Source organism: Oryzias latipes, chromosome 22 (assembly GCF_053564925.1).
Source record: "Oryzias latipes strain Hd-rR chromosome 22, Olatipes_Hd-rR_3.1".
NCBI classification, from domain to species: Eukaryota; Metazoa; Chordata; class Actinopteri; order Beloniformes; family Adrianichthyidae; genus Oryzias; species Oryzias latipes.
The window spans coordinates 28,609,519-28,633,270 of NC_136258.1; the positions used below are offsets into that span (position 1 = coordinate 28,609,519).

The 23,752-nt window shown below is 45.2% G+C and overlaps 1 protein-coding gene across 1 annotated transcript; it reads right to left on the reverse strand.

The window, feature by feature from the left end:
• Window positions 1-1,062: 1,062 nt before the first annotated feature.
• On the reverse strand, window positions 1,063-21,988 carry si:ch211-168d23.3 (BRD4-interacting chromatin-remodeling complex-associated protein). The gene is made up of 14 exons (XM_023951623.2): window positions 21,785-21,988; window positions 20,933-21,104; window positions 19,656-19,701; window positions 18,760-18,802; window positions 18,540-18,605; window positions 16,853-18,376; window positions 15,043-15,234; window positions 14,436-14,961; window positions 14,239-14,363; window positions 14,075-14,136; window positions 12,955-13,103; window positions 12,493-12,587; window positions 12,306-12,408; window positions 1,063-5,346 (listed from the first exon to the last, which is right to left on the reverse strand). Exons 3-14 carry the CDS (start codon window positions 19,694-19,696, stop codon window positions 4,682-4,684), a joined length of 3,591 nt encoding a protein of 1,196 aa, XP_023807391.1. The 5' UTR covers window positions 19,697-19,701; window positions 20,933-21,104; window positions 21,785-21,988; the 3' UTR covers window positions 1,063-4,681.
• Between the last annotated feature and the right edge of the window lie 1,764 nt (window positions 21,989-23,752).

The window sequence follows — 23,752 nt, forward strand, 5'->3', positions numbered from 1 at the left end:
TAAACTTATATGTGTTTAGAATCAAGAGAAACAGCATTTAAAGTATTAATGTACATATTGTTCTTTTTCATGACGTTTGTATCCAAAGGTTAATTTGTTTTAAACTTATTTAGCATTTTAACTAAATTTATAAACACCAACTGTGTCAAAATCAAGAACTTTTTCTAAAAAAATAAATAAAGGAATCTTCATGTAAAAAGTGATCGTCAGCAGGTTTGGAAGTACCACACCTCAGGCATTCTTGTTTCTTCACTGTATTGTTTTAAAAGTATTAGTACGAAAGTTAAATATTTACACAGAATAAAATGAACGTTCATTTGAATTATTAGAAGTAAACAGAAGATTTCAAAATAAATTTAGAGGAAAAAGTCAAATAAATACTTTTTAAGCAAAAACGTCAGTTTTTCCAAAATAAAAGTTTGCTAAATTTGAATCTGAGAGCAGAAAGAATAAAAATTGTTTTCATTTGGTCATCTTAGAAGAGTTGTCATTTCATAAACTTTTTAATCTCATTCAACTTTCACTTTTTGTCCTTAATGTCAAGATTTTGTATAAATTTATTTGAGCACCTGAACTTTTCTACAAAAACTCAGAAAATAGTCATAGAAATCCTGCATACGTTTCTGTCCAAATAAAGCAAAATAAATACTAATTTAATACTGGGAGTTTACAAAAACTTTGAGTGGATTTAATGCATTTTTATGAACAAATGCAAGTAGAAACTGTTGGTGGTAAAAATGCTGTTTTCACCTCATTTTGGCTATGGGAAAACAAAAACTAACTTCACTGTCCAACATTGTACTTCAGTCCCAACAGCTATCCCATACCATCATACTTCCACCACCAACAGAGGAACCTTTGGTCCTCAGGTAGAAAGGTTTTCCACAATGTTTCCAATAAGTATTTGCTGCAAAAGCTAAACTTTTTTTTTAAATTATTCCCTGTTCTGAATGAACAAAAAACAAAAACAAAACCTTAAAGAACAAAGTCATTTTTTTACATTCTGGTATTTTACAGAAAAGGTTTTTTAGTTTCAAAGCTTCCAAAAAAACAGAGACAAAAACCATTTCACACTTTTTATTTCTTACAAAATCACAGTTTAATAAATAGTCTGTAAAAATGAGTACAAAAGTGGTTTTTCTTAACATTTCATATATGAATCACTCGTGACTCGTTTCAGGTCAGAGGAGACTTTTTTTTCTTCTGTCAGGAACTTTTACAATCTAGTTTTGCTGAATTAAGGCCTCTTGATTTTGGCATCAGAACAATCCGTCAGTCAAATGTTTTAGTTTTTTTTTGTCTGAATTGGTGGAAAGTTAAAAGCTCCCCTGGTTCCACAAGTTCAGCAAAAGATCCGTTAAATAAAGGACATCTAACAAATAAATAAATAAATAGAAATGGCTCAACGTGCAGGATCCCTTTAGTCCTAGAAATGCTGACGAAATGAAACAACACTGCAACGGCGGAGGATTCCATCAAGGTTGACGTTCTCATGGAGGTTTACAACGACAGTCTGTCTGGAATCCCCCTCTAAGAAGTTCAGCGACGACGAAGAGTGCAATCCCACCTCGTGAAAGACATCTTTACTGCATTTGGTCGACCCCCTCTGCTGCCGGACCTGCAGGACCTGCAGGTCCGGCAACATCAGTAAGCAACTATAAATTACTGCATATCAAAGCTAACTTTGTTCAACACTTAAGGACAAAGCAGTTTAAGAAATTGATCGATTCAGGTCCAAATCTGTTCTGTTTGTTCCTTCAAAGTCGGATTTTTTCATCAAATAAATGTAATTTTATTGAATTTTAAAAATAACAACGAAATTAATTGCGTTTACACCTGCAACTTGGAGTCAGTTTTGTCTCTTTATGTCTCATTTAACATCTAAAAGTCACAAAAAGATCCTTAAAACAAAATCAAATTCCAGGACAAACTGGTTGTAGAAAGGTTGATATTTCATGTTTGACTAACGTTTGACAGTTTTGTCTAATTGACACAAATCCATTAAATGCAAAACAGAAAATCACATAAAATTCATGTTTTTATCAATAGGAGACCAAACTTTATCTTTTGTAGACTTTCCTTCGACTCTTTAGTCTCTTTGTTCACGTTTTGCATATTTTCAGTAGGAAAAAAATGTTTAGTGTCAACTTGGCTATAACTTCCAAACACGCACAGCAAAAACCTAAAATTAAGTCTAAAATGAGCAGATTTTCTTTTAAATAAGGAAAATGGGGGTAAGAATTAGTATTTTAGGATTTCTTTATCTCAAACTAAGAATATTTTGCTTTTGAAAAACTTATTTAAGAATTTTTTTCTTGCAAAACAGAAAATAAAAATGAGGATCAGTTTTTGCTGTTTAGCTGTCAAATCACAGATTATAAGAATTTAAAAACTTAACTAAAGAAGCAATAGTTTTTTGTTTTTTTTAATTACCTGAAGGTTTTTTTAGGCAACTAAGAATCTAATTTAATGTTTAAATGGCGCTTAAGGATGGGGACCCTTACTTGTCTGCCTTAATAAAGATTCATTCAGTCATTCGGGTCTTTAATTTCACTTTGTTTTAACGACTTTGTCCTTTTATTTGTGTGGACCAAGAACAAATTATATCAGCTTTTTGGAAAAGCAAAACACAGAAAGGTGACGATGAAGTGAAGGTCACTGAACTAAACGTGTTAGCTACAGGCTGTCACAGCCAACACGTACATATTGCATGGAGGAAAACAGGTCATACGTGAATATACGTGGAAAAGGTGAGAAAAGTTGTGGTCTTTACCTGAAATTTTCACAGGAATGAACCACGTTAAAACCACGGAAGAAGTACGAATAAACCAAGCAAAGAACACGTAAATCAACGCACAACATGAACCGTGCGGGATTATTGCGCAATTTATATGAAATTAGTGTTTCGTGTGTCAATTTCATAATTTTACCGTGATATGTGCGCCGTATGCGTGATATAAAAGTTATCCATGCGTGGAAAGTCCGTTAGACAAACGTGGAACGGTCGTGGAAAGATACTCAGTTGCATCTCGCAAAAATCGCGCAAAATTGAGATTTAAACAATTATTGTGCATAAGTTACGTAAAATATGCGTAAACTGCGTAAATCTTAAATGTAAAACCGAATTCACGTGCAGACACATCGGCTGAAACCCTCGGCAGACATCTGCGTACATCAACGAACGAAAGAAACACTTATGAATGACGTAGATCACGCACGAATCACCAGAGACCGAAGTTTCGTATGTTGAAAATGTGCAAAATGTACGTAGAGGCTGTGTGGCCGCTTTGCCCGCACTAACGAGACATTTTTGAAGAAAACGTTTTTAAAACCAGTTTAGAGCTGGAATTCCAGCTTTTCTCCTTTATGTAGACTTCCGGTTTGAACTAATTACAGGACATAAAGCTCTACACGTTTTTGTTTTTTACATTTTCCCCCTTTTTTTTAAAAGCCGATTTTCTTGTTTTTGACCATTTTGATCAGGTTGTTGTTTGGGAATCAGAATTCTGTTTTTTGCCGTCAGATCCAACGGGTTTCTCCTCATTCGTGTCAGGAATTCCTCAAGACTTTCTGAGATGATGCTTCGTCGTGTATTTTTAGAACAAACCAATAAAAAGCATAAACGTCTTTAAGCCACGCCCATCTTTTTTCCTCCACTAATCACAAGTCTTTCCAATCATTTTGTGATAAAACAAAAGTGACTCCATGCAGGTTTTTGCTCCAAAAGTTTCGGTCCGACTTTTTCAACGGCAAACACTGAACGTATGTCGACTCCTGGGCCTCACGCTAACATTCATCTCCACGCAGACGTTCACATTTTTCTACTGACTGGTTGGATTGTCACATTAACACGGGATGCTGAGCATAATCATGTATTGCTTTGTTGTGGTGAAACGACGTGACCTAAGCTTCAATGGATGAAGATCTGCTTTTGAGTTTTTTGGTCATAGGCTGAGAAATGACTCAGAGAGGCTGGAGCTCCAGGTTCTGTTGGGGTTTTTGGACAAAAAGTCCCTCTGAAGCCCTTGAAACGGGTTTGAAATGTTATCGTTTAAACTATGAAGGGTTTGACGACAAGTCCTCCAAGAACCCATGGCATTATTGCTTGCATGTTAACACACGACGTTTGAGAGACGCCTCTACGCTCACAAGAAAACAAGATCATGTATCCGTCCGAAAACAGGAAAACAAACACGGAAACACGAGTTTCTCCGGACAGTTTATGCTAAAAAATGTTTGCTGGTGTATTCAGGATGCACAAGTCTCAGATTCTTTGGAGTTTCGTTCACGAAGCCGAGATGACGGAGGGACTTTCTGGTTTCCACGCTCTCCACATCCACGCACGCACACGTGTCGCAGGCATTCGCCAGCGGTCTTGAGCCACGATTGGCATGGATTATCAAAATAAATACCCTGGAAGCTTGGCACTATGCAAAGAAATCCAAAACTTATAAAAAAAATCTTTTAGAAACTATTGAATAATCTCTAGCTGTCACGTTTCTCACTATTAGTGATATAGTGTTTGCTGATGACGGTCACAGCCGCGTCTTAAACCTCCGAAACGGCGAAGCTCCGCCTCCCTTCTTCTCTACATTTGACAGTAAAGCGTCAAATCGTGCCACACCCCCTGATAGCGCCTCTTCATTTGCCCTCAGTCCGCCAAGACCCCGCCTCCCTCGGCTCACAGGCGCCCCCCCAGGATGCTGGGGACAGCCTGGTCCAGCGAGGGACCCGCCGCGGCCCTGGGGGCAGGCGGGCCCTGCAGGCGCTGCAGCTCCAGGATGCTGTCGATGGCACTCTGTAAATGCTCGTTCAACATGCTGTCCTCTTGGAGAGGTGGGGGCAGGGGGCTGAAGCGCCGCTCCGGCCGAGGGGGTGTTTCTGACCGCAAGCATTTCAGTTTGGGGGCGCCGGCATCTCTGGGATCAAGGATGTCCTCTGGTTCTGACACGGATCGGGGACTTGGGGCTTTTGATTTGCAGGCGGGGGCCCTCTGTGAGACAGAAGCCCCGCTCAGAGCTCCGTTGGGCTGCTGAAGAGCGCCGTTGGGGGCTGGACAATTGCGTTCACTCACAGCTCCGCCCCCATTGGTCAGCTGCCCCGCATGGTCCCTCTTGAAGCAGGGGTCACAGGCCGAGTTGTGGACCACCTTACGAGATCCGGACTCCTGCTTGATGGTCAGCCTGAGGGCCCCGCGAGAGCTGGAGCGGTACGTCTTCAGTCCTGGGGGCCGCTCGGAAAGTCGCGTCCAGGATGGTGGCGATAAGGAGCTACCAGAGGATTGTGGGTGGGAGGGGCCAGCACAGCCATGCGGGGACGACACCGCCAAAGCCGCCATGAAGGTTTCTGGAGAGAGAGTTTAGAAAGACACAAGACCACATGTAGGCGGTTTCTCTGATCCGCTGGTTTTGTGAGTTCAGACAAACTAAACGGCTGAAAGCAAAAAAAATCTCCCAGCAGAAATACTTTCTTCATGTCCAGACCATCCACATCTTTGGCTGTGGAACTGCGCCGCGCGAGCGTGACGGCACCCACAGAAAAGGCTATTTCCAACCAAACGAAGTCAATTCAGTCGCCATTTCTTTTAACAATACGGACGCCGCCACGTTGGAGCCAGACGTTGTCAGGAAGCAGTGATTGGCCCGAGTCGGTCTGAGTCAACGTTTCCATGGCAACCACTACAATCAGGGGTTAGGTTGTTGGAAGGGAAGGGAATTTTTTTTTTGAACTAGTCAAAAAATTATCCAAATTCGACACATGCTCCCATCAGACGCACTGCTTACATTGTATGGATCCCTGTTTGAGCTTCACCTGAACTATTGTACTATCATATGGAATAACACATATTCTATATATGCAAGGGAAAGGTACTTCTCTGAAATCATTGGAAGTTGCAGCAGCAACTCTCGTGTCCTCTTCACAACAGTAAACAGTTTAACTAACCCTCCAACCCAGCTACCAATAGAACTGGTTTGCACACCTAAATGTAATGAGTTTGCTGTATTTTTTAATGACAAGGTTCAGGGCATTAAAAAAGCCATCAACTCCACAACACATATAACTATCGAACGGCCACCTACTCACTCTAAGCTGACTCACTTTGTACCTGTAACTGACCAAACTGTCCAAGAGACCATCACCCGTCTGAGCTCGTCTACATGCTGCCTTGATGTGTTACCCACTAGATTTCTAAAGTCTGTCCTGAACAGTGTGTTGCCATCAATTACTCAAATAGTTAACATGTCTCTTCAATCTGGAATATTTCCCGAGGCCTTAAAAACTGCAGTCATTAAACCCCTCCTGAAGAAGAGCGGTCTTGATCCCACTGTACTGAATAATTACAGACCTATCTCTAATCTGCCATTTTTAGGAAAAGTCCTTGAAAAAGTTGTCTACCAACAGCTCACTGATTTTCTCTTATTAAACAATTCATTTGATGTTTTCCAGTCAGGTTTTAGACCCCATCATAGCACAGAAACTGCTCTTATCAAGGTAACCAATGACATCCGCCTGAACACTGATGATGGCAAAGTCTCTGTCTTAATCCTGCTAGACCTGAGTGCTGCCTTTGATACTGTTGATCATGGGATCCTTTTGCACAGACTCCAAGACTGGGTTGGCATCTATGGATCTGCCCTAAGTTGGCTCAAGTCTTATCTGGAAGACAGGAAATATTTTGTTGAAATTGGGAGTTGTGTCTCAGACTACATGGCCTTGACTTGTGGTGTGCCCCAGGGATCGATCCTGGGACCCCTTCTGTTCAACCTCTACATGCTGCCACTAGGGCAGTTAATACGCAGTAATAACATATCTTATCACAACTATGCAGATGATACTCAGATCTATGTGTCACTGACAACAGGTGAATATGGGCCGGTGGATTCACTCAGCCACTGCCTCCAACAGATCAGTGCGTGGATGCAGAACAACTTTCTCCAGCTAAACTCAGACAAGACCGAAGTTATTGTTTTTGGCCCACAGAAACAAAGAGAAAGTGTCAGCAGCTACCTTCATTCTCTGTCTCTAAAACCCTCAAATCAAGTCAGAAATCTAGGGGTAATCATGGACTCTGACCTGAACTTTAACAGCCATATCAAGTCAGTAACATCAGCGGCATTTTACCATCTGAAAAACATTGCCAAAATCAAAAACATAGTGTCAAAGCCAGACCTGGAGATACTTATCCATGCATTTGTCTCCAGTAGGTTAGACTACTGTAACGGCCTGCTCACCGGCCTCTCCAAACGAGCTGTAAAACAGCTTCAGTACATCCAGAATGCTGCTGCTCGAGTCCTGACCAGAACCAGGAAGTATGATCACATTAGTCCTGTGCTCAGGTCTCTGCACTGGCTCCCTGTACCTCAAAGAATAGACTTCAAAGCAGCTCTGCTTGTGTACAAGTCTCTCCATGGCCGAGCACCAAAGTACATCTCTGACATGTTAGTGCCATATGAACCATCTCGTACTCTGAGGACCTCAGGCGCCGGCCTCCTGTTGATACCCAGAGTCAGAACTAAACAAGGGGAATCAGCGTTTCAATATACACTGCAAAACTTCAGACTACACAAAAGAAAGCCAATGGAGCAACAAGCTGGTCCACGCCAAATTCTCCAACAGATCTTCTCTTCCACAGATACAGCCTCCTTAAGATACCAGAACTCAATACATATCATAACGTATGCGCAATCCACAGTGTTGTGGATTTAAACAGTCGTCTGTCTGACCTCATGCCACTTTTTTCACCCTCTCATCACCATGGGAACCAGGGGAAAGCATATGCTGAAAGGGAAAAATGTCTTTTCTGTCTGCACAAGAGGTGCACAAATTTGGAATATTTTGGACAATGATGTCAAACAGTCTGCTAATATATATATATATATATATATATATATATATATATATATATATATATATATATATATATATATATATATATATATATATATATATATATATATATATATCTTCTTTCTCTTTCGGCTTTTCCCGTCAGGGGTCGCCACAGCGAATCATCCTTTTCCACCTCACTCTATCATGAACATCTTCTACCCTAACATTAGCCAACTTCATGTCCTCTGTTAAGACATCCATGTATCTCCTCTTTGGCCGTCCTCTTGCCCTCGGGCCAGGCAGTTCCATCTCCAACATCCTTCTACCAATATATCCACTATCCCTCCTCTGAACATGTCCAAACCATCTCAGTCTGGCTTTTCTGACTTTGTCGCTAACACAGGCAACATGAGCCGTCCCTCTGATGTACTCGTTCCTTATCCTGTCTAACCTGGTCACTCCTAAGGAGAACCTCCACATCTTCATCTCCGCTACCTCCATCTCAGCCTCTTGTCTCTGTCTCACTGCTACCGTCTCTAACCCATAGAGCAGAGCTGGTCTCACCACTGTCTTGTACACCTTTACTTTGAGTCTTGCTGGCACTCTTCTGTCACACAACACTCCTGACACTTTCCTCCACCCGCTCCAACCTGCCTGCACTCGCCTCTTCACCTCTTTTCCACACTCCCCATCACACTGAACTGTTGACCCCAAGTACTTAAACTCCTGACCCTTCTCCACCTCAGCCCCCTGTAACCTAACGCTTCTACCTTGATCCCTCTCGTTCAGACACATGTATTCTGTCTTACTACGACTGACCTTCATGCCTCTTCTTTCCAGAGCAAACCTCCACCTCTCTAGCTGTTCCTCCACCTGCTCTCTACTCTCACTGCAGATTACAATGTCATCCGCAAACATCATTGTCCAGGGAGAGTCCTGTCTTACCTCGTCTGTCAGCCTGTCCATCAGTATAGCAAACAAAAAAGGACTCAAAGCTGATCCTTGGTGTAGTCCCACCTCCACCTTGAACTCCTCTGTCTGACCTACAGCACATCTTACCACCGTCATACTTCTCTCATACATGTCCTGAACTACTCTGACATACTTCTCTGCCACTCCAGACGACCTCATACAGTACCACAGCTCCTCCCTCGGCACCCTGTCATACGCCTTCTCTAAATCTACGAACACACAATGCAGCTCCTTCTGACCTTCTCTGTACTTTTCCATCAACATTCTCAAAGCAAAAATGGCATCAGTGGTGCTCTTACGGGGCATGAAACCATAATGCTGCTCACAGATCTCCACCTTCTTCCTAAGCCTGGCTTCCACTACTCTTTCCCACAGCTTCATTGTGTGGCTCATCAACTTTATTCCTCTATAGTTGCTGCAGTTCTGCGTGTCACCCTTGTTCTTAAAGATCGGAACCAGAACGCTTCTCCTCCATTCCTCAGGCATCTTCTCACTCTCTAAAATCCTATTGAACAACCTTGTTAGAAATTCCACTGCTGTCTCTCCTAAGCACTTCCATACCTCCACAGGTAGGTCATCAGGACCAACGGCCTTTCCGCTCTTCATCCTTTTCAGAGCCTTCCTAACCTCATCCTTTCCAATCTCTGCTACTTCCTGCTCCACAACAACCACATCTTCCTCCCTTCTTTCCCTGTCATTTTCCACGTTCATCAGCTCCTCAAAATACTCCTTCCATCTTTTCTGTACACTCTCCTGGGTTGTTAGCACCTTTCCATCTCTGTCCTTAATCACCCTTATCTGTTGCACGTCCTTCCCATCTCTGTCTCTCTGTCTGGCTAGCCTGTACAAGTCCTTTTCTCCTTCCTTTGTGTCTAACCTGTCATATAGCTCATCGTAAGCTTTCTGTTTGGCCTTTGCCACCTCTCTCTTCACTCTACGCTGCGCTTCCTTGTACTCCTGTCTACCTTCCTCAGTCCTTTCTACATCCCACTTCTTTTTAGCCAACCTCTTCCTCTGGACGCATTCCTGTACTTCCTCATTCCACCACCAAGTCTCTTTACCGTCTTTCCTCTTTCCAGATGACACACCTAGCACCTTCCTACCTGTTTCCCTGATAATCTCTGCTGTAGTTTCCCAGTCATCTGGAAGCTCATCCTGACCACCCAGGACCTGTCTCAACTTCTGCCTAAATTCCTCACAAGTTTCTTCATTCTGTAGCTTCCACCACTTGGTCTTCTTTTCTGTTTTCCCTCTCTTCTTCTTCCTGACCTCCAGAGTCATCTTACACACATCCATGCGGTGCTGTCTGGCTACACTCTCTCCTACCACCACTTTGCAGTCATTAAACTCTCTCAAATGACCTCGTCTACATAGGATGTAGTCCACCTGAGTACTCCCACCTCCACTTCTGTATGTCACTCTATGTTCCTCTCTCTTCTTGAAGTAAGTGTTGACTACAGCCATTTCCATCCTCTTTGCAAAGTCCACCACCATCTGTCCCTCCAGATTCCTTTCCTTCACACCAAACCTGCCCATCACCTCCTCATCACCTCTGTTGCCCTCACCAACATGCCCATTAAAGTCTGCTCCAATAACAACTCTCTCTCCTCTGGGAAAACTCTCTATGACCTCATCCAACTCACTCCAGAATCTCTCCTTCACTTCTAACTCACAGCCAACCTGTGGCGCATACCCACTGACTACATTCACCATCACCCCTTCAATTTCTAACTTTAGGCTCATCATCCTGTCTGAGACTCTTTTCACCTCTAGAACACTGTTTACAAACTCCCCCTTCAGAATCACACCTACCCCGTTTCTCTTCCTATCAACACCATGATAGAACAGTTTGTATCCTCCTCCAATACTACGTGCCTTGCTGCCCTTCCACCTTGTCTCCTGCACACACAGTCCATCTACCTTCCTTCTCTCCATCATGTCTGCCAGCTCTCTGCCTTTCCCTGTCATTGTGCCAACGTTAAGAGTCCCTATTCTCAAACCTATATTCCTGCCTTTTCCCTTCTCTCTCTGGCCACGGACCCTTCTGCCTCCCCTCTTTCTTCGACCAACAGTAGTCAAATTTCCACCGACACCCTGTAGGTTAACAGCATCGGTGGCGGTCGTTGTTAACCCGGGCCTCGACCGATCCGGTATGTCTAAAGTGTTGTGGATGATTCGCATGGTTATTTTGGCAATTTTTACGCCGGATGCCCTTCCTGCCGCAACCCTCTCTATTTATCCGGGCTTGGGACTAGCACAGAGGCAACTGGCTTGCAACCCCTGTGGCTAGATTATATATATATATATATATATATACTAAAGGGAAACTGAAATTGCAATTATTGTCAACTTATTGTACATAATGTTGCTGCGGCCGAAACCACTTATTGCCGTGTCTGTTGTTTCTCCGTTTGTGCGTTGTTTACGTTTATTGACTTATTCACTAACCCTTTACGCTAATATTATCATCAAATTCTTATATTATCATTTTATTTATTTATTTATTTATTATCATATTTTTCATTCTTTTATGCTTGGCTAAAATGTTGGACCCCTGATAAGAGGCGCCTGCTTCGGGGGTGGGGGGGTGGGGGTGGGGGGGTCATTTCTTCCAGGTTTGTATTGGGAGGGGATTTTGTTGTTTGTGGAAAAATAAAACTAAAACTAAAGGCCACACCCCCTACCACTTGAAAGTGGGCTACAAAACAATGACTGACAATTGGCACAGCAGACTCCACCTACTTTTATTGAGGCATCTTGATTGGTCAATTTATAACTTGAATAACTTGAACAACAGAAAAAATTAAGTATCTTAAATAAAGTTATCAGAGCAAAAATGGTTCTTCTAACCAATAGAATAACTGAGGAACAGCTGTTTATTCCTTTGTAGAAATCGATGGGATTTTGATTTCTTGGAGCCAGCTGCTACTTCCTGTCTGGAACGCCGGGAGGGCGGAGTCCCTCAGACGGGATCGCGACTGAATTGACTTAATTTGGTTGGAGCCAGAAGGAAACCCTTTTCTCTGGATGAAGTCACACTCCGTCCAGTTCTCTTTTACAGTCCATGATTTAAACACATGATCACTACTTTTTTTTTTGTGGCAAATATGACGTCTCCCATTTGCCGAAGTAAAAAACTCATTTTACTTCGGCAAATTTTACTATTTTATGAATCCACTGTGTTCTGATGAAGAAAATTTACACTGTTTCTTTTCAAATGACGAGTCGTTTATTATTAATGCATTGTGGTCTATTTTCGCCAATCTAGTGAGCATTGATGCACACTCGTTTTTCGCAGTGACTTCTGGGAAAATTCTAGGGAACTAGACTTTCAAATTGAAGATTTGGACACCCTGAAGAATGGCAAACAGCCCGTATAGTGCACTACCTGGGGAGTGTTGAGAAAATTCAGACACAACGTTACTCTGAACTTCCTCGCCCCCCTTTTTATCATTACCTTTGTGCCATTTGCTAATATGAAGGAGCTCTATTTGGTTGCTGACCTGGATCTCGGCGAGCTCGCCGTCTGTCTTCGGCCAAAGAGAACCGCTCGGCCTGCAGGAAGAGACGCTCGAGCATCACCATCTCCGCTGATGGACTCTCCTGCTGTGGAAACAACACGACATCCCTTCAGACCAGGCCAGAGGAGATGAAGGTGACAAACATCTGGATCCGTAAGCTGCGTTCTACCTGGGTCTCCTTCACCAACAGCTGCCTGTATTTGTTGACCATGTCTTTGGTGCGCTTCAGCAGGAAATAGGACATGGAGTCAAACTCTTGGTCCACTGTTGGAGGAAAAAAATATCAGACTTATGTGGACATCACTGATTTCAGTTTTACTGATGGTTTTCAGGTCCAGCTGTTCTCCTACCAAATCAGTTTCTATAAAAATATGCACCAATTATTAGGAATAGGAGAGAAATGGGGGACAACCTTTTGAAGGTTGACTGTGTGAATCCCATCCATAACTTAGCCAAAGTTTAACCTGGAGTTTGTACAAAAATGCCAATTCGAAGCAGTTCCAATCCCTGTTTTTAGCTTCTATGTGCATTTCTTTTCAACTTAGTCGGAAATGCTTCCAAATAAACGCATTTGTTCATTTGGTACATGAGGCTTCTAGAATCTGAGAAGCAGTTCCAAAGCTTTGAAGACCTAAAATGAAGTCTTCTTGAGTGGGCAGGTGACCGGCACTCGTGTGATACGGCAGCAGATGTCGAACTGCGTCCTTCAGGGAGGCGAAGGCTGGACGAGTGGGGGGGTTCTGCACAGCTCGGTGGTCCGAGATCAGCTGCTGCTGGAACCTGAAGAACACAATACAGACAAACTCTTATTTAAAACCAATACACGGCACTTTCAAAGACAGAAAAAGAAGTCGTCAGACATTAGAACTGAGACTTCTGACATTAAGTTCATATATTTTTGCTATAAAAGATTGAGATTTATGGAAGCTCACTATTTCAGTTGAAAAAGCAAAATGAAACTTTTAAGCAACAGAAGAGTTCTAAAAAAAATGTAGAAAGAAAGAGAAAAGCAGCGGCTTTTGGGGGTGGAGTCAGAAGCAAAGCTCCACCCCCTAAGAACTAGCTTCCATAAAGAAAGTTGTTCACACGTGGCTAAAAGTGAGCAGTTCTCTGGTTCTGTGGGCAAGTTTTGATAAAACCACATCAGAGACCAATCAATTAAAAACCACAACGTTTTTCTCAAGGTGGGATGAAAAATATCTGAATTTGTTTTAATCTTTTTTTTTCTGTCCATAACATTATCCTACCAGGAAAGAATTCTTCCCAATGATAACCATCTGATTTTGATGTTTTAATTGTTGACTTCAGGGTTTTAGATTTCCGTCTGTCAAAGTTTCAATTTTAACTTCAACGTTTTGCTTAGTTGTTTTGGCGTGTGACCATCTACGTAAACCCTATTTTCTGAGTTTTGTTTACTTGTTGAATGTGTTTTTTGTGTGTAAAAATAATAATTTAATTAAATTAAATCATGAAATGGAGTAAATGGCGGTGTTCTCCAGGGCCCTGTTCTTGGTACAAATCGTGTTTTTTATTAAGTAACATGATCAACTGTTGTTTTGCTGATAATGATGAAGGTTTTGATCCACTCCAGAGGTTCATGCTCAGAATGTTGGACATTCATTTATTTCTGCCACGTCTAATAGAAAATGAACTTTCTCTTTGCTCGTTTTGATGTTTTCCTTTTGTGCAGGCCTTTTGCTTAATGAATGAGCAGATGGTTCACGGTGGTTTCAGCGGGGTGGCGGTCTTACCGGTGCCGGCGCATTGCTGGTGTGAGCTTCTCCTCCTTTTGTGGCTCCATTTGATCCCCCAGCTGATCACAGACAAGGACTGTTTAGTTTTTAGTTTATAATATTTAACAAATAATCAGTTCCAAGAACATGAAAAATGTTCTTGCAGGCGGCTGGTGGTTCACCTTGGTGATGGTCTGAACGGGGGCGGCGTCCACAGGAGCCCCCTGAGCGGGGACCTCCTGGGCTGAAGGAGAAGGTGGATCAACAGTGAAGGGTTCACTCTCCACGACCAAGGCAGCTGTGGGCTCTGATGAAGACAGGGTAAAAATGAGGAGGAAGGCACGATGACGGAGCTTTGGTTGAGAGGAGCTGAACTCACTGTTGTGCTGCGGGACAGCAGACTCGTCTCCACCTTTGAAGAGGACAGCAGGTGCGGGCGCCGGCTGCTGCTGAGGCACCGAGACGCTGGGGGCGGAACTATGGCTCGAGGACATAGGTTGAGACGGAGACGGCTGGGCTTGGGGCGGAGGCTGGGAAACAGCCGGCCCACTTTGCTGCTGGTTCTGAGGAATTAGGGATTGGGATGCTGGATGTCGGTGAGAAACCAGGAACTGGTCCTGTGGTTCAGCGCCAGATTGAGGAGCTGAACTTTCTGGTCCAAGCTGGGCGATCGGAGGCTGGGCGGCTGGAGAGAAGACTTCTGCAGCTGGTTTCCCAGAGTCCTGGTCCTGCGTGGGGGAGCAGTTGAGCGGCAGGTCCTCTGGCTCTGACGGAAGGGGGGAAACGTCACTGTGGTCCTGAGCGGACGCTGGGCGGCTCAGAGGCGTGGCCTTTTTGCTGCTGATGATGGCGGAGGCCAGCGGCTCCATCGGCACCACTGGCAACGCCCCGACCAGTGAGTCCGGCTGGATGGGAGAACCGAAGACAACAGAAGAGTTCAACCTCTCAAGTTAGGAAGATGTTCAGAAGATTCCAGAAGCTTTTACCTCTTGCAGATGCTGCACAAAGGCCTGGTTCTGGTTCAAGGCTGATTCTTCTGCTGGAGGCATCAAGAGTTTGGGCACATCTAGAGGAGGCTCAGGAGGGGGCTGTAGGACCGTCACTACCGGAGAGGGTGAGGACTGCAGTCCCGCAGAGGGGTTCTGCACGGACACGTGCTGGGCCACGGGTCCAAAGGGCTGCAAAGGAGAGGGAAAGAGCAACAGAAGAAAAATGAGGGCTCACGACTGTGAGAGCAGCATGCCGCCTTCCCCTCAGCCAGAGAAGAAATGAAGCCTGGAGGTGACAGATTTGTTGCATTGCTGCTGAGGAAAACACTCATTATCACTTGTCGTGCTCAGTTGTGCTTGGAAAAGTTCCAACCCACTGAGCGGTGGTGGATTCATATCAAACAAAATCAACACAACCAAATGAGAACTTTTTAATGGATTTTTCAATTGAGTGGATGAAAAGAAAATGATGGAATCACGAAGCTCTGCTTTTGCTGACAGCTTGAGATCTTTGAGGTGTCGACTTCACTAATGGAAAACAATTTTCTTCATCAATCAGGCCGCACTCTTCCTGGATAGCAGCTGACAGGTCAGGACAGTCTTGTAATGGGACCATTGTTCCCCATTTCCACCATAAATGTTTAATGAGGTTGACGTCAGACTTTGATTTTAAATCTTTTCTTTTTTTTTTCTGAACGCTTTTTGTCCTGAGGACAGATGCGCCTCTGTCCAGACAACTGTTGACATCGGCAAACCCGTTTTCCTTGAATTGTTTTGAAAGAAAAGTCCAAAGATTCTGCTGCTTTTACAGTAAATATGAATTACTTTTAATTTCCCTTTTTTTCTTTGCCAGAAATTGAACCCCTCTTCATCTTTTTCTTTGCTAATCAGAAAATGGTATAGTCCTGATTGGCTTGTATGGATCTAAATTTGGAACCCCAACATCCCAGGTTGGGTTTCCGCTCCCCGCCCTCATGGGTGCTGAAGTGTCTTTGGCCAAAACCCCGAACCCCTCTGCCACCATTATGTATTAATGTGCAGAAATGGCACTTTGTGTCTTAAATAAGGTAGAAAAGCACGATATTATTCTATGCAACTTATCAAAAAAAACTAAATTCTTGTTTTTTGGTTCAATCTTTCGTGGTCAGAACCAACTTAGTTTTTTCTGATGTTAAATTTTCCAACTTTACCAACAATTTTCCAACCTGGTTCAAACATTGTTTGCCATCGGTGGGTAGTGATTGGTCCCAGTCGGTCTGAGTCAACGTTTCTATGGCAACCACTCTCACCAATCAGGAGGGAGAATGTTGGAAGACCACACCCCTGCCCATTGAAATTGGGCTACGCAAAAAGATCTGTCAATCAAAGGTTTTGAATGTTGGAAGAGAGGGCTCAGCAGGCTCCACCTACTTTTTATTGAGGCATCTGATTGGCCAGTTTGTAAGTTGTACTACTTGAACTGCAGAAAAAATATCATCAATAAAACGAAGAATTATTAGGAACATGTTAGAAAAAAGGTATCAGATCCAGAATGGTTCTTCTGACCAATAGAATGACTGAGTAACAGCTTTTTATTTTTCTATAGACATCTATGGGATTTTGGCTACATGGAGCCAGCAAGTATTTCCTGTTTGGAACACCAGGGGGGAGAAGTCACACGGTCCAGTTCTCACATACAGAGCTCTGATTGACAGATTTTTCAGCTCAGACTTTTTTCTTCAGAAGGGAAGCGGCGGCGTGGACGTGTTTCCCCGCCTCCTGGTTTCTACCTGTAGCACCAACCGCTGGCGTACCCAGAGGTGCTCACCTGTCGCAGCGGCTGGAAGGCCTCGTCTGCACCGCTCCGCTCTTCTGGACCGGCCCGTTCAGGCAGCAGAACCACAGACCCCTGCTGCAGACGTAACTGTCCGTCTGCCCCTCCAGGCTGAGGAGCGGGGGCCTGCGCTGCAAAAGGTAACCCTTGATAAAGGGAGGGGCCATTGAGGATGGAGATGGAGGTGAGATCGGAGGGAAGCACCCCCGAACTGTTGATCAGGGTAATGTGGTTTCCCAGAGCAGGACTGTGGAGCAGGGTGGCTCGCTGCCCCACCCCTCCTGGGGTGTACGTTCCAGTCAGCTGCGCCGGCATCTGGAAGACGGCGGCGGGGGCCGACTGCAGCTGCAGGGCCCCTGACAGCACGGTGGCCTGGCGGAGCGCCAGCTGCCCGGTGGGGGTGGTGAAGACCGGACCAAAGTTCAGCTGTCTCTGGGGGACGGCCAGGATCTGAGAGCCGTCTACTAGCTGGCCAGCAGAGGGCGCCACGCTGTGAAAGGACGGGCCCTGCTGACTTGGGGTCAGAAGGGGTTGGGCTGCCCCGGCCGGCTGGGAGATCGTCACGGGGGACTGACCCGGAAGAAGGAACTGGTTTTGGCCTTGGAAGAGTCCTTGAGGCTGAAGCACAAAGGAGCCGCCCTGGTTGACCAGCTGCAGGCTGACGGGTTTGGGGAGGTGCTGGGCCGTCTGTGGCGCCGCCGCCACTGCTGCCTTTTGGCCCGGGGCCTGGGACAGTAAAATATTTGGTGAGGCAGTTCCAGGGACAAAATTTAAAGCAGGAATGGCTTTCTGGCCTGAAGGCTTGGGGCTGATCTGAACCAGCCTGGGCTGGATGCTGATGGGCAGCTTGGGTTGGATGGGGAGAGGGGCCCGCTGCAGGACGATGCCTGGCGCTGTGGGGGCTGTCGCCCTCACTGCCGGGGTGATGAGGGGGCGGCCGGTGACACTGGGCACGGGCTTGTGGATGATCATGCTGGACCCCTGAGCCGGACTCAAGGAGAAGGAAGCCTCCGGGGCTCCGGTGGGGAAGACATTTCCCGGCAGCAGGCCCATCAGCTGGGGAGGGGCGGCAGGTTTTAGCGAGGGACAGCCGGGCCCGACGGCCAGCAGGGAGGGCTGGGGGGGCTCCACGGCTGTTTGGGTGTCTCTGGGCAGCGCCGAGGTGACAGGCAGGGTCAGGGGTTTGGGTACGAAGGGGACAGCGGGGGGAGAGAGGAGAGGCGTGGGGGAGTACAGCGACAGACCGTCCCCTGGGGGTGCCAGACCGGCCTCCAGAGCCATGGTCTGCTCCGTGATCTCAGCCTCCTGCAGACTCTGCTGGAGGATATCACAGGCCTCCTGCGCCTCCTCCACCTCCCCGTCCTTCCCCTCGACAGGCGGCCCGACCTGCGCTCCATGCGGCTCCTCTTCAGCCTCCGGAGAGGACAGGAGGGCCTCCTCCAGGAAGGACAGATCCACACAGCCGGCGGGAGGTGTGCCGGGGGAATCCCCGCCATCTCCCAGGAGAGATACGGGGCTCTGCGGGGGGAGCACAGAGGGAGAGACGACAGAGGGAGGAGGCCGTGGGAGAAGAGTTTGATTAGTGAGCTAACAGGAAGTTGTTTGAGGCACAGCAGGAGAGAAAAACATCCTCGTCCCGGGGGTTATTGTGACGCTGCTGGCTGTGGATCCAGACACTCACCGGGGCATCTGTGAAGATGGAGGGCTCCCCAGAGGCGGAGTTAATGAGCAGGTCCTCTGCCTGCAGCTGGTGGGAGGAAATCAGTGGGTTTTAGGCTCATGAAATGCAGAGTCACACAGCATCAGCCCTCCGTCGTGTCTCTAAGAGCGCGAGCCCAGACTTGTTTCTTTTAACAAGCGACCCTTTTTCATGTTCTTGCGCAGTGAAAGACTTGTGTTACCTCATTGGTCCCATGAAGGAAGTCATTTAGAGCCTGGGGGTCACTAAAGAACACACAAAACAAAATGAATTACATCTCTGAAAGTGGCATGCAGCATCAGGACCTGCAGCCTGCAGGGTTTCACAGCAGGATGTCCTGAAACTCCTGGACCAAGGTGGGGATTTCTGCAAAAGTCTGCGATTTTCCATCAGTTGGACCAAACTGGGCCGCCAAACATCTATTTCAGTTTTGGTAAAAGTTAAAGAACAAAATCAGAGAACATTCAAGCCAGAAAGTCTCCAACACAAACTTTAATGGATGAATTCATCCAATCAGGTAAATCTAGGGGACATCGGCGTAACTGATTTACCCATAATTCCCAACAACACTGTCACAAGGCATAACTATTTGACATAGTTATGTAGATAAGTTAATAAAAATCAATTTTGCACAAAAAAATTATAAAAAAGTGATAATTTAATAAGCAATCCAAAACTGAAAAAGTCCATGCAAATAAAGCCAAGATGTTTCACAGTCAAATGAAGATTATCGTTGCCAGAATAACACTCATGTTCATAATTTCAAAATAAATGGACCCAACTGGCACACAGTTAGAAGGAAGTTGTTTCAAAATAAAAGCACTTCACACTTGATACTGGTCAGATCTTCTGAGTGCACCCAGCAACACCACAATGAATTGTTTTTTTATTTAAATAAAATAAAGGATGATAGTTTTAGGTTAACAAATATTACAAAAAATAATAAAATGAGTTTACTTTTTCAAATAAATGACATAAGATAATAAACCCACGTGGTTTATTAATCATCTTCTTGTGTTTTTTAAAATGAAATATAGTTTAAAGTACTAATAAATAGGACTTTTGTTGCATTTTTATTCCGATAAAAGTGAAACTCACCACAAAACATCAAGTAGACAAGTCCCATCTTCATCCTCCATGTCAGCTGAGAGGAAGAGCAGGAAACTGTTTAGACTCTTTCACATCCAAATGATTTGCTTACATATGAACAAAAGTGTTTACATCAGCTGATGGGGGCTTAGTGTTTGTTTAGCAGTGAATGAGTTTTCAGCTGATTCAGAACATTTCTGAGGGGAAAAACCAAGAAAATCTTACACCATCGTGTGCTGAAAGATGACTTTTTCCCTCCTTTTTCAAAAGTGACAGTTTGGGAAAAGGTTCAAATCTCTCAGAGAAAATCTAGAGTCCATATTGATCTCAGAATGAAATCAGTCGGGTCAGTTACCGTGACGACAGGCGTCCCTCATCCAACGGTTAAAGGCTGCACGATGGAGAAATGATGCTCACAAATCATTTAGCGTACGTCCAACTCGAGTCACGAGGAGAGAAGTCGAGTCCGATTACAGATTTAAGATGTTGCTGAAACATAAGCTTGTAAAAGGAACGCAACCTGACTTTTGTTTAGCTGAACAGAGATGAAATTTCTTTATGATGAACAATTATTTTGCATTCAAACAGGCTGGATTAATTCCTGAATGAGACATTTTTGCAGGTGATTTAAAAAAAATAATTATATTTTACCAAAACATGTAAAAGTTCACGGTTCAGACGTCGTCATTCACCACTAAGTGGAACAAAATTAGTTTCTCTGGTCCGGGGGGCCAAATAAAGAACATGAAGTGTAAAAACACAATGAACAATTAAACCAAAATACAAATTAAAAATGGAACATGAAAAAAAAATGTAAATACTGTTTATTTAGTGTTTAATATTAGAGAATGTTTAATAATTGACAGGGATATTGTGAAAAGCATTGCTGCCGATGCACCAGAATCAGCTGTTTCGGCAGTTGGTGACGTGGATCAAGTGTTTTTGATTCTGCAGAATCTCAAATCAGCTGATCCGTGTCATCAGGTGAGGTATGGAGGTGTGTGTGTGGGGGGGGGGATCAAGGGGGGAGACACCAGGTTTCCCTAAAACCATCTATTGAACCCAGGATTGCCAAACCTTTGTCCTCTGTCTCCACCATCCTTCCCAGCTCTTCTTCCTGCTGATCACCTGGATCAGGTGCGTTCAGGTGCTCAGCAGAACTCGGAAGCAGACCTGTTGGTGTCTCCAAGCTCAGACTTCAAACCTCGGGTCCACCTGAAAACCTTCATGAGTCTGAGCGCGCGTGAGACCCGAAGGTCCAGGTGTGTGTTTGTGTCATGGCTTACATCATGAGAGGTGGGCCCCATACAGAGAGGTCGAGCTGGGTGCTGCTGGGGGCCTCATGGGAAGCTGCGGCCGGGCCTCGGCGCGTGAAGGCGGCTGGGTTCCGGACCACGCTGGCGGGACGGGGACGGGGACTCTGGGCGCTGCCGGGGCATCGCTGCGCAGATGGGGAGGCTGGTTGGGAGAGGGGACACAAGCACGCGCCGTGGGGTCAGTCCGGGTGAGCGGCGCGTCCCGCCGGGCGGCGGATCGATGAGCGTCAGTTTGTGCGGGCAGACACCTGCGCCGAGCGCGGCGGCATCGATCCCGCGGAGCGCCGGCAGCTATTGTTGTCAGCTGTAAACACACGGCTCCCGCCGCGCCTCGTGGCAAAGAAAATAAAATAAATAAACAACAACACACCCACGAGCTCCGTGTCAAAGTCAAACGGCGCAGAAACACGCACCCGCGCCTTCCGGGCTCCGCTCGCGTATTTTGTTTACAAGGGCGCCGCGTGAGCAGCCTCCAGCACATCTATATCCCCGCGGTAACCGGGAGGACCGGGACCCTGGCATGCGGTCGCGGGTTACGTAAGGTGGATGCGTGTTCATGTAAAATGTATGTCCCGCAGGAGCCGGCGGCTGCTCCTGCAGGGTTTATGTGATCCCGCAGATCTGCGTGTTTTTTTTTCTCTCTCTCCTGAGTGGGACCGCGGCAGCTGCTGGAATCAGAACGAACGAGCTAACAAAAGATGCTTGACGGTAAATATTTCCACGCAACTCGCCACGCGTGACTCCGCTGTCGCCGTGCCATCACGCCAACGCCGCGATTTCACAAAGGAAGGCAGAGGCGCGCGCGGGGAGGAAAGAACTCACCCCTTCTTTGTGGTTTATTGTCCTGTCAAGCGGGCCTCTGCGCCATCGATTCTCACTCAGTGGTCTTTTCAGATGCTAAAAGGAGGAGAGGGGGAGGCGAGGGTGGAGGTGGGAGGGGGAGGAGGGGGGTACCAGAGAATGGGTGTGAGAAACCGACACACAAAGGTGGAGGGGGGAAAAAACACGCACACGGGAGGAGAGGAGGCTCTGGCTGCAGCGGAGAGCCTCCAGAGGAGTCCAGCCGCCTCCAGAGGAGTCCAGCCGCCTCCTGGAGGAGTCCAGCCGCCTCCTGGAGGAGTCCAGCCGCCTCCAGAGGAGTCCAGCCGCCTCCAGAGGAGTCCAGCCGCCTCCTGGAGGAGTCCAGCCGCCTCCTGGAGGAGTCCAGCCGCCTCCAGAGGAGTCCAGCCGCCTCCAGAGGAGTCCAGCCGCCTCCTAGAGGAGTCCAGCCGCCTCCTGGAGGAGTCCAGCCGCCTCCTGGAGGAGTCCAGCCGCCTCCAGAGGAGTCCAGCCGCCTCCAGAGGAGTCCAGCCGCCTCCAGAGGAGTCCAGCCGCCTCCAGAGGAGTCCAGCCGCCCCCTGCGCACCTCCACGCGGCCCCAGCCGGAGCATCTCTGTCCTCCGATTGATTTTCCATTTTCATGCATTTCATGTGATGGAAAACAGCTGCACACGACTGCGAAAATGAACAAATATTGAAACAAACATAAGAAAAAAGGTTTATATTTTACATGGACGCGAAAACCTTGAGAGCCTCAAACTTTTCTGTTAATGAGGAAAGAACTTTTTGAAGTTCATGAACTCTGAATGGTTTCTTTACAGGAAATCACAGAAAACAAACGAGAAAAAAAGATGTGTTTTTTTAAGAATTAGAAAATGATTCGGGGGCAAAATTGCATTTGTGAGCTTCCCTGCTGTCGTCCTGTCCAAACTTTAATCAAGTTTTCCTTTTTGCTCATTTTAATAACAGAACTCTTCAGACTCTCTTGAGCTATGGGAACAAATCAAAGTTTTTATCTTCTTCTTTATTAACCCTGGAGCACCATCACCCCAGCAAACTATTTGCATGAATGTCGAAGAGTCTGATCCTTCACCGGGAAAGTCTCACGTGTCCCAGGAATGGGTGGACCAAAGACCAAGTTTCTAGTATCATTTTATCATCTTTTAGGAATTTTTTGTTCTCAAATTCCTAATATTTGAGCATGTTTTTAGGAACTCTGTGTCTTCCTTTTTCTTTAACTTGAAAAAAAAAGAAAACCACTCCAATTTATCCTGTTGTCAGTATATTATATTGGGTAAAAACTACCTGGCAACAGTGGTGGTGCAACTTTTTATGGGGAAAGTGTTCGAGGGTTAAATGTAGAAAAAAGCAAAAGTTAATTTGTTTTACACTCTTAAAACACTTGGTTTATTTCTTCAACCTATTGGGTTAACCACATTGGCCTACATAATTGGGTTACTTTCTGGATCAGGACAACGTTTTTGGGTTATAGTGGATTTATTTTAACCCAATTTATATATTTTTTTCAGAGGTAAAACAATCCAGAAAAACCTTTTGAACCTCGGAGTTAAAAACACTTTAGTTATTTTGAACAATGGAGTTTTTAGAGTGTAGAGATCCAGTGGGCTGATGTGGGATCAAAGGACAAAAACATGCAGACAGGAAAAAAATACTTTTCTTAGAAAAAGTGAAAGCCATACTAAAAATGCAAATATTCAAAAGACATTTTTTAGTTTATTTATCTGCATATTAATCAATGTTTCAGCTGCTGCTTCAACATAAATATGCTAAAGTTATTATTAGCACAGGAACGATATTTCATCCGTTGTCTTAGTCGGGTTGAAAGATAACAAAAAAAAATCTAATTATTAAGTCTGATAAAAATTAAATACAAAGCAATGGCTTAAAATGTATTTACATTTAAACTACAACATTAATAAGATAATAAAATACAATCTTTTGAGAAAGACT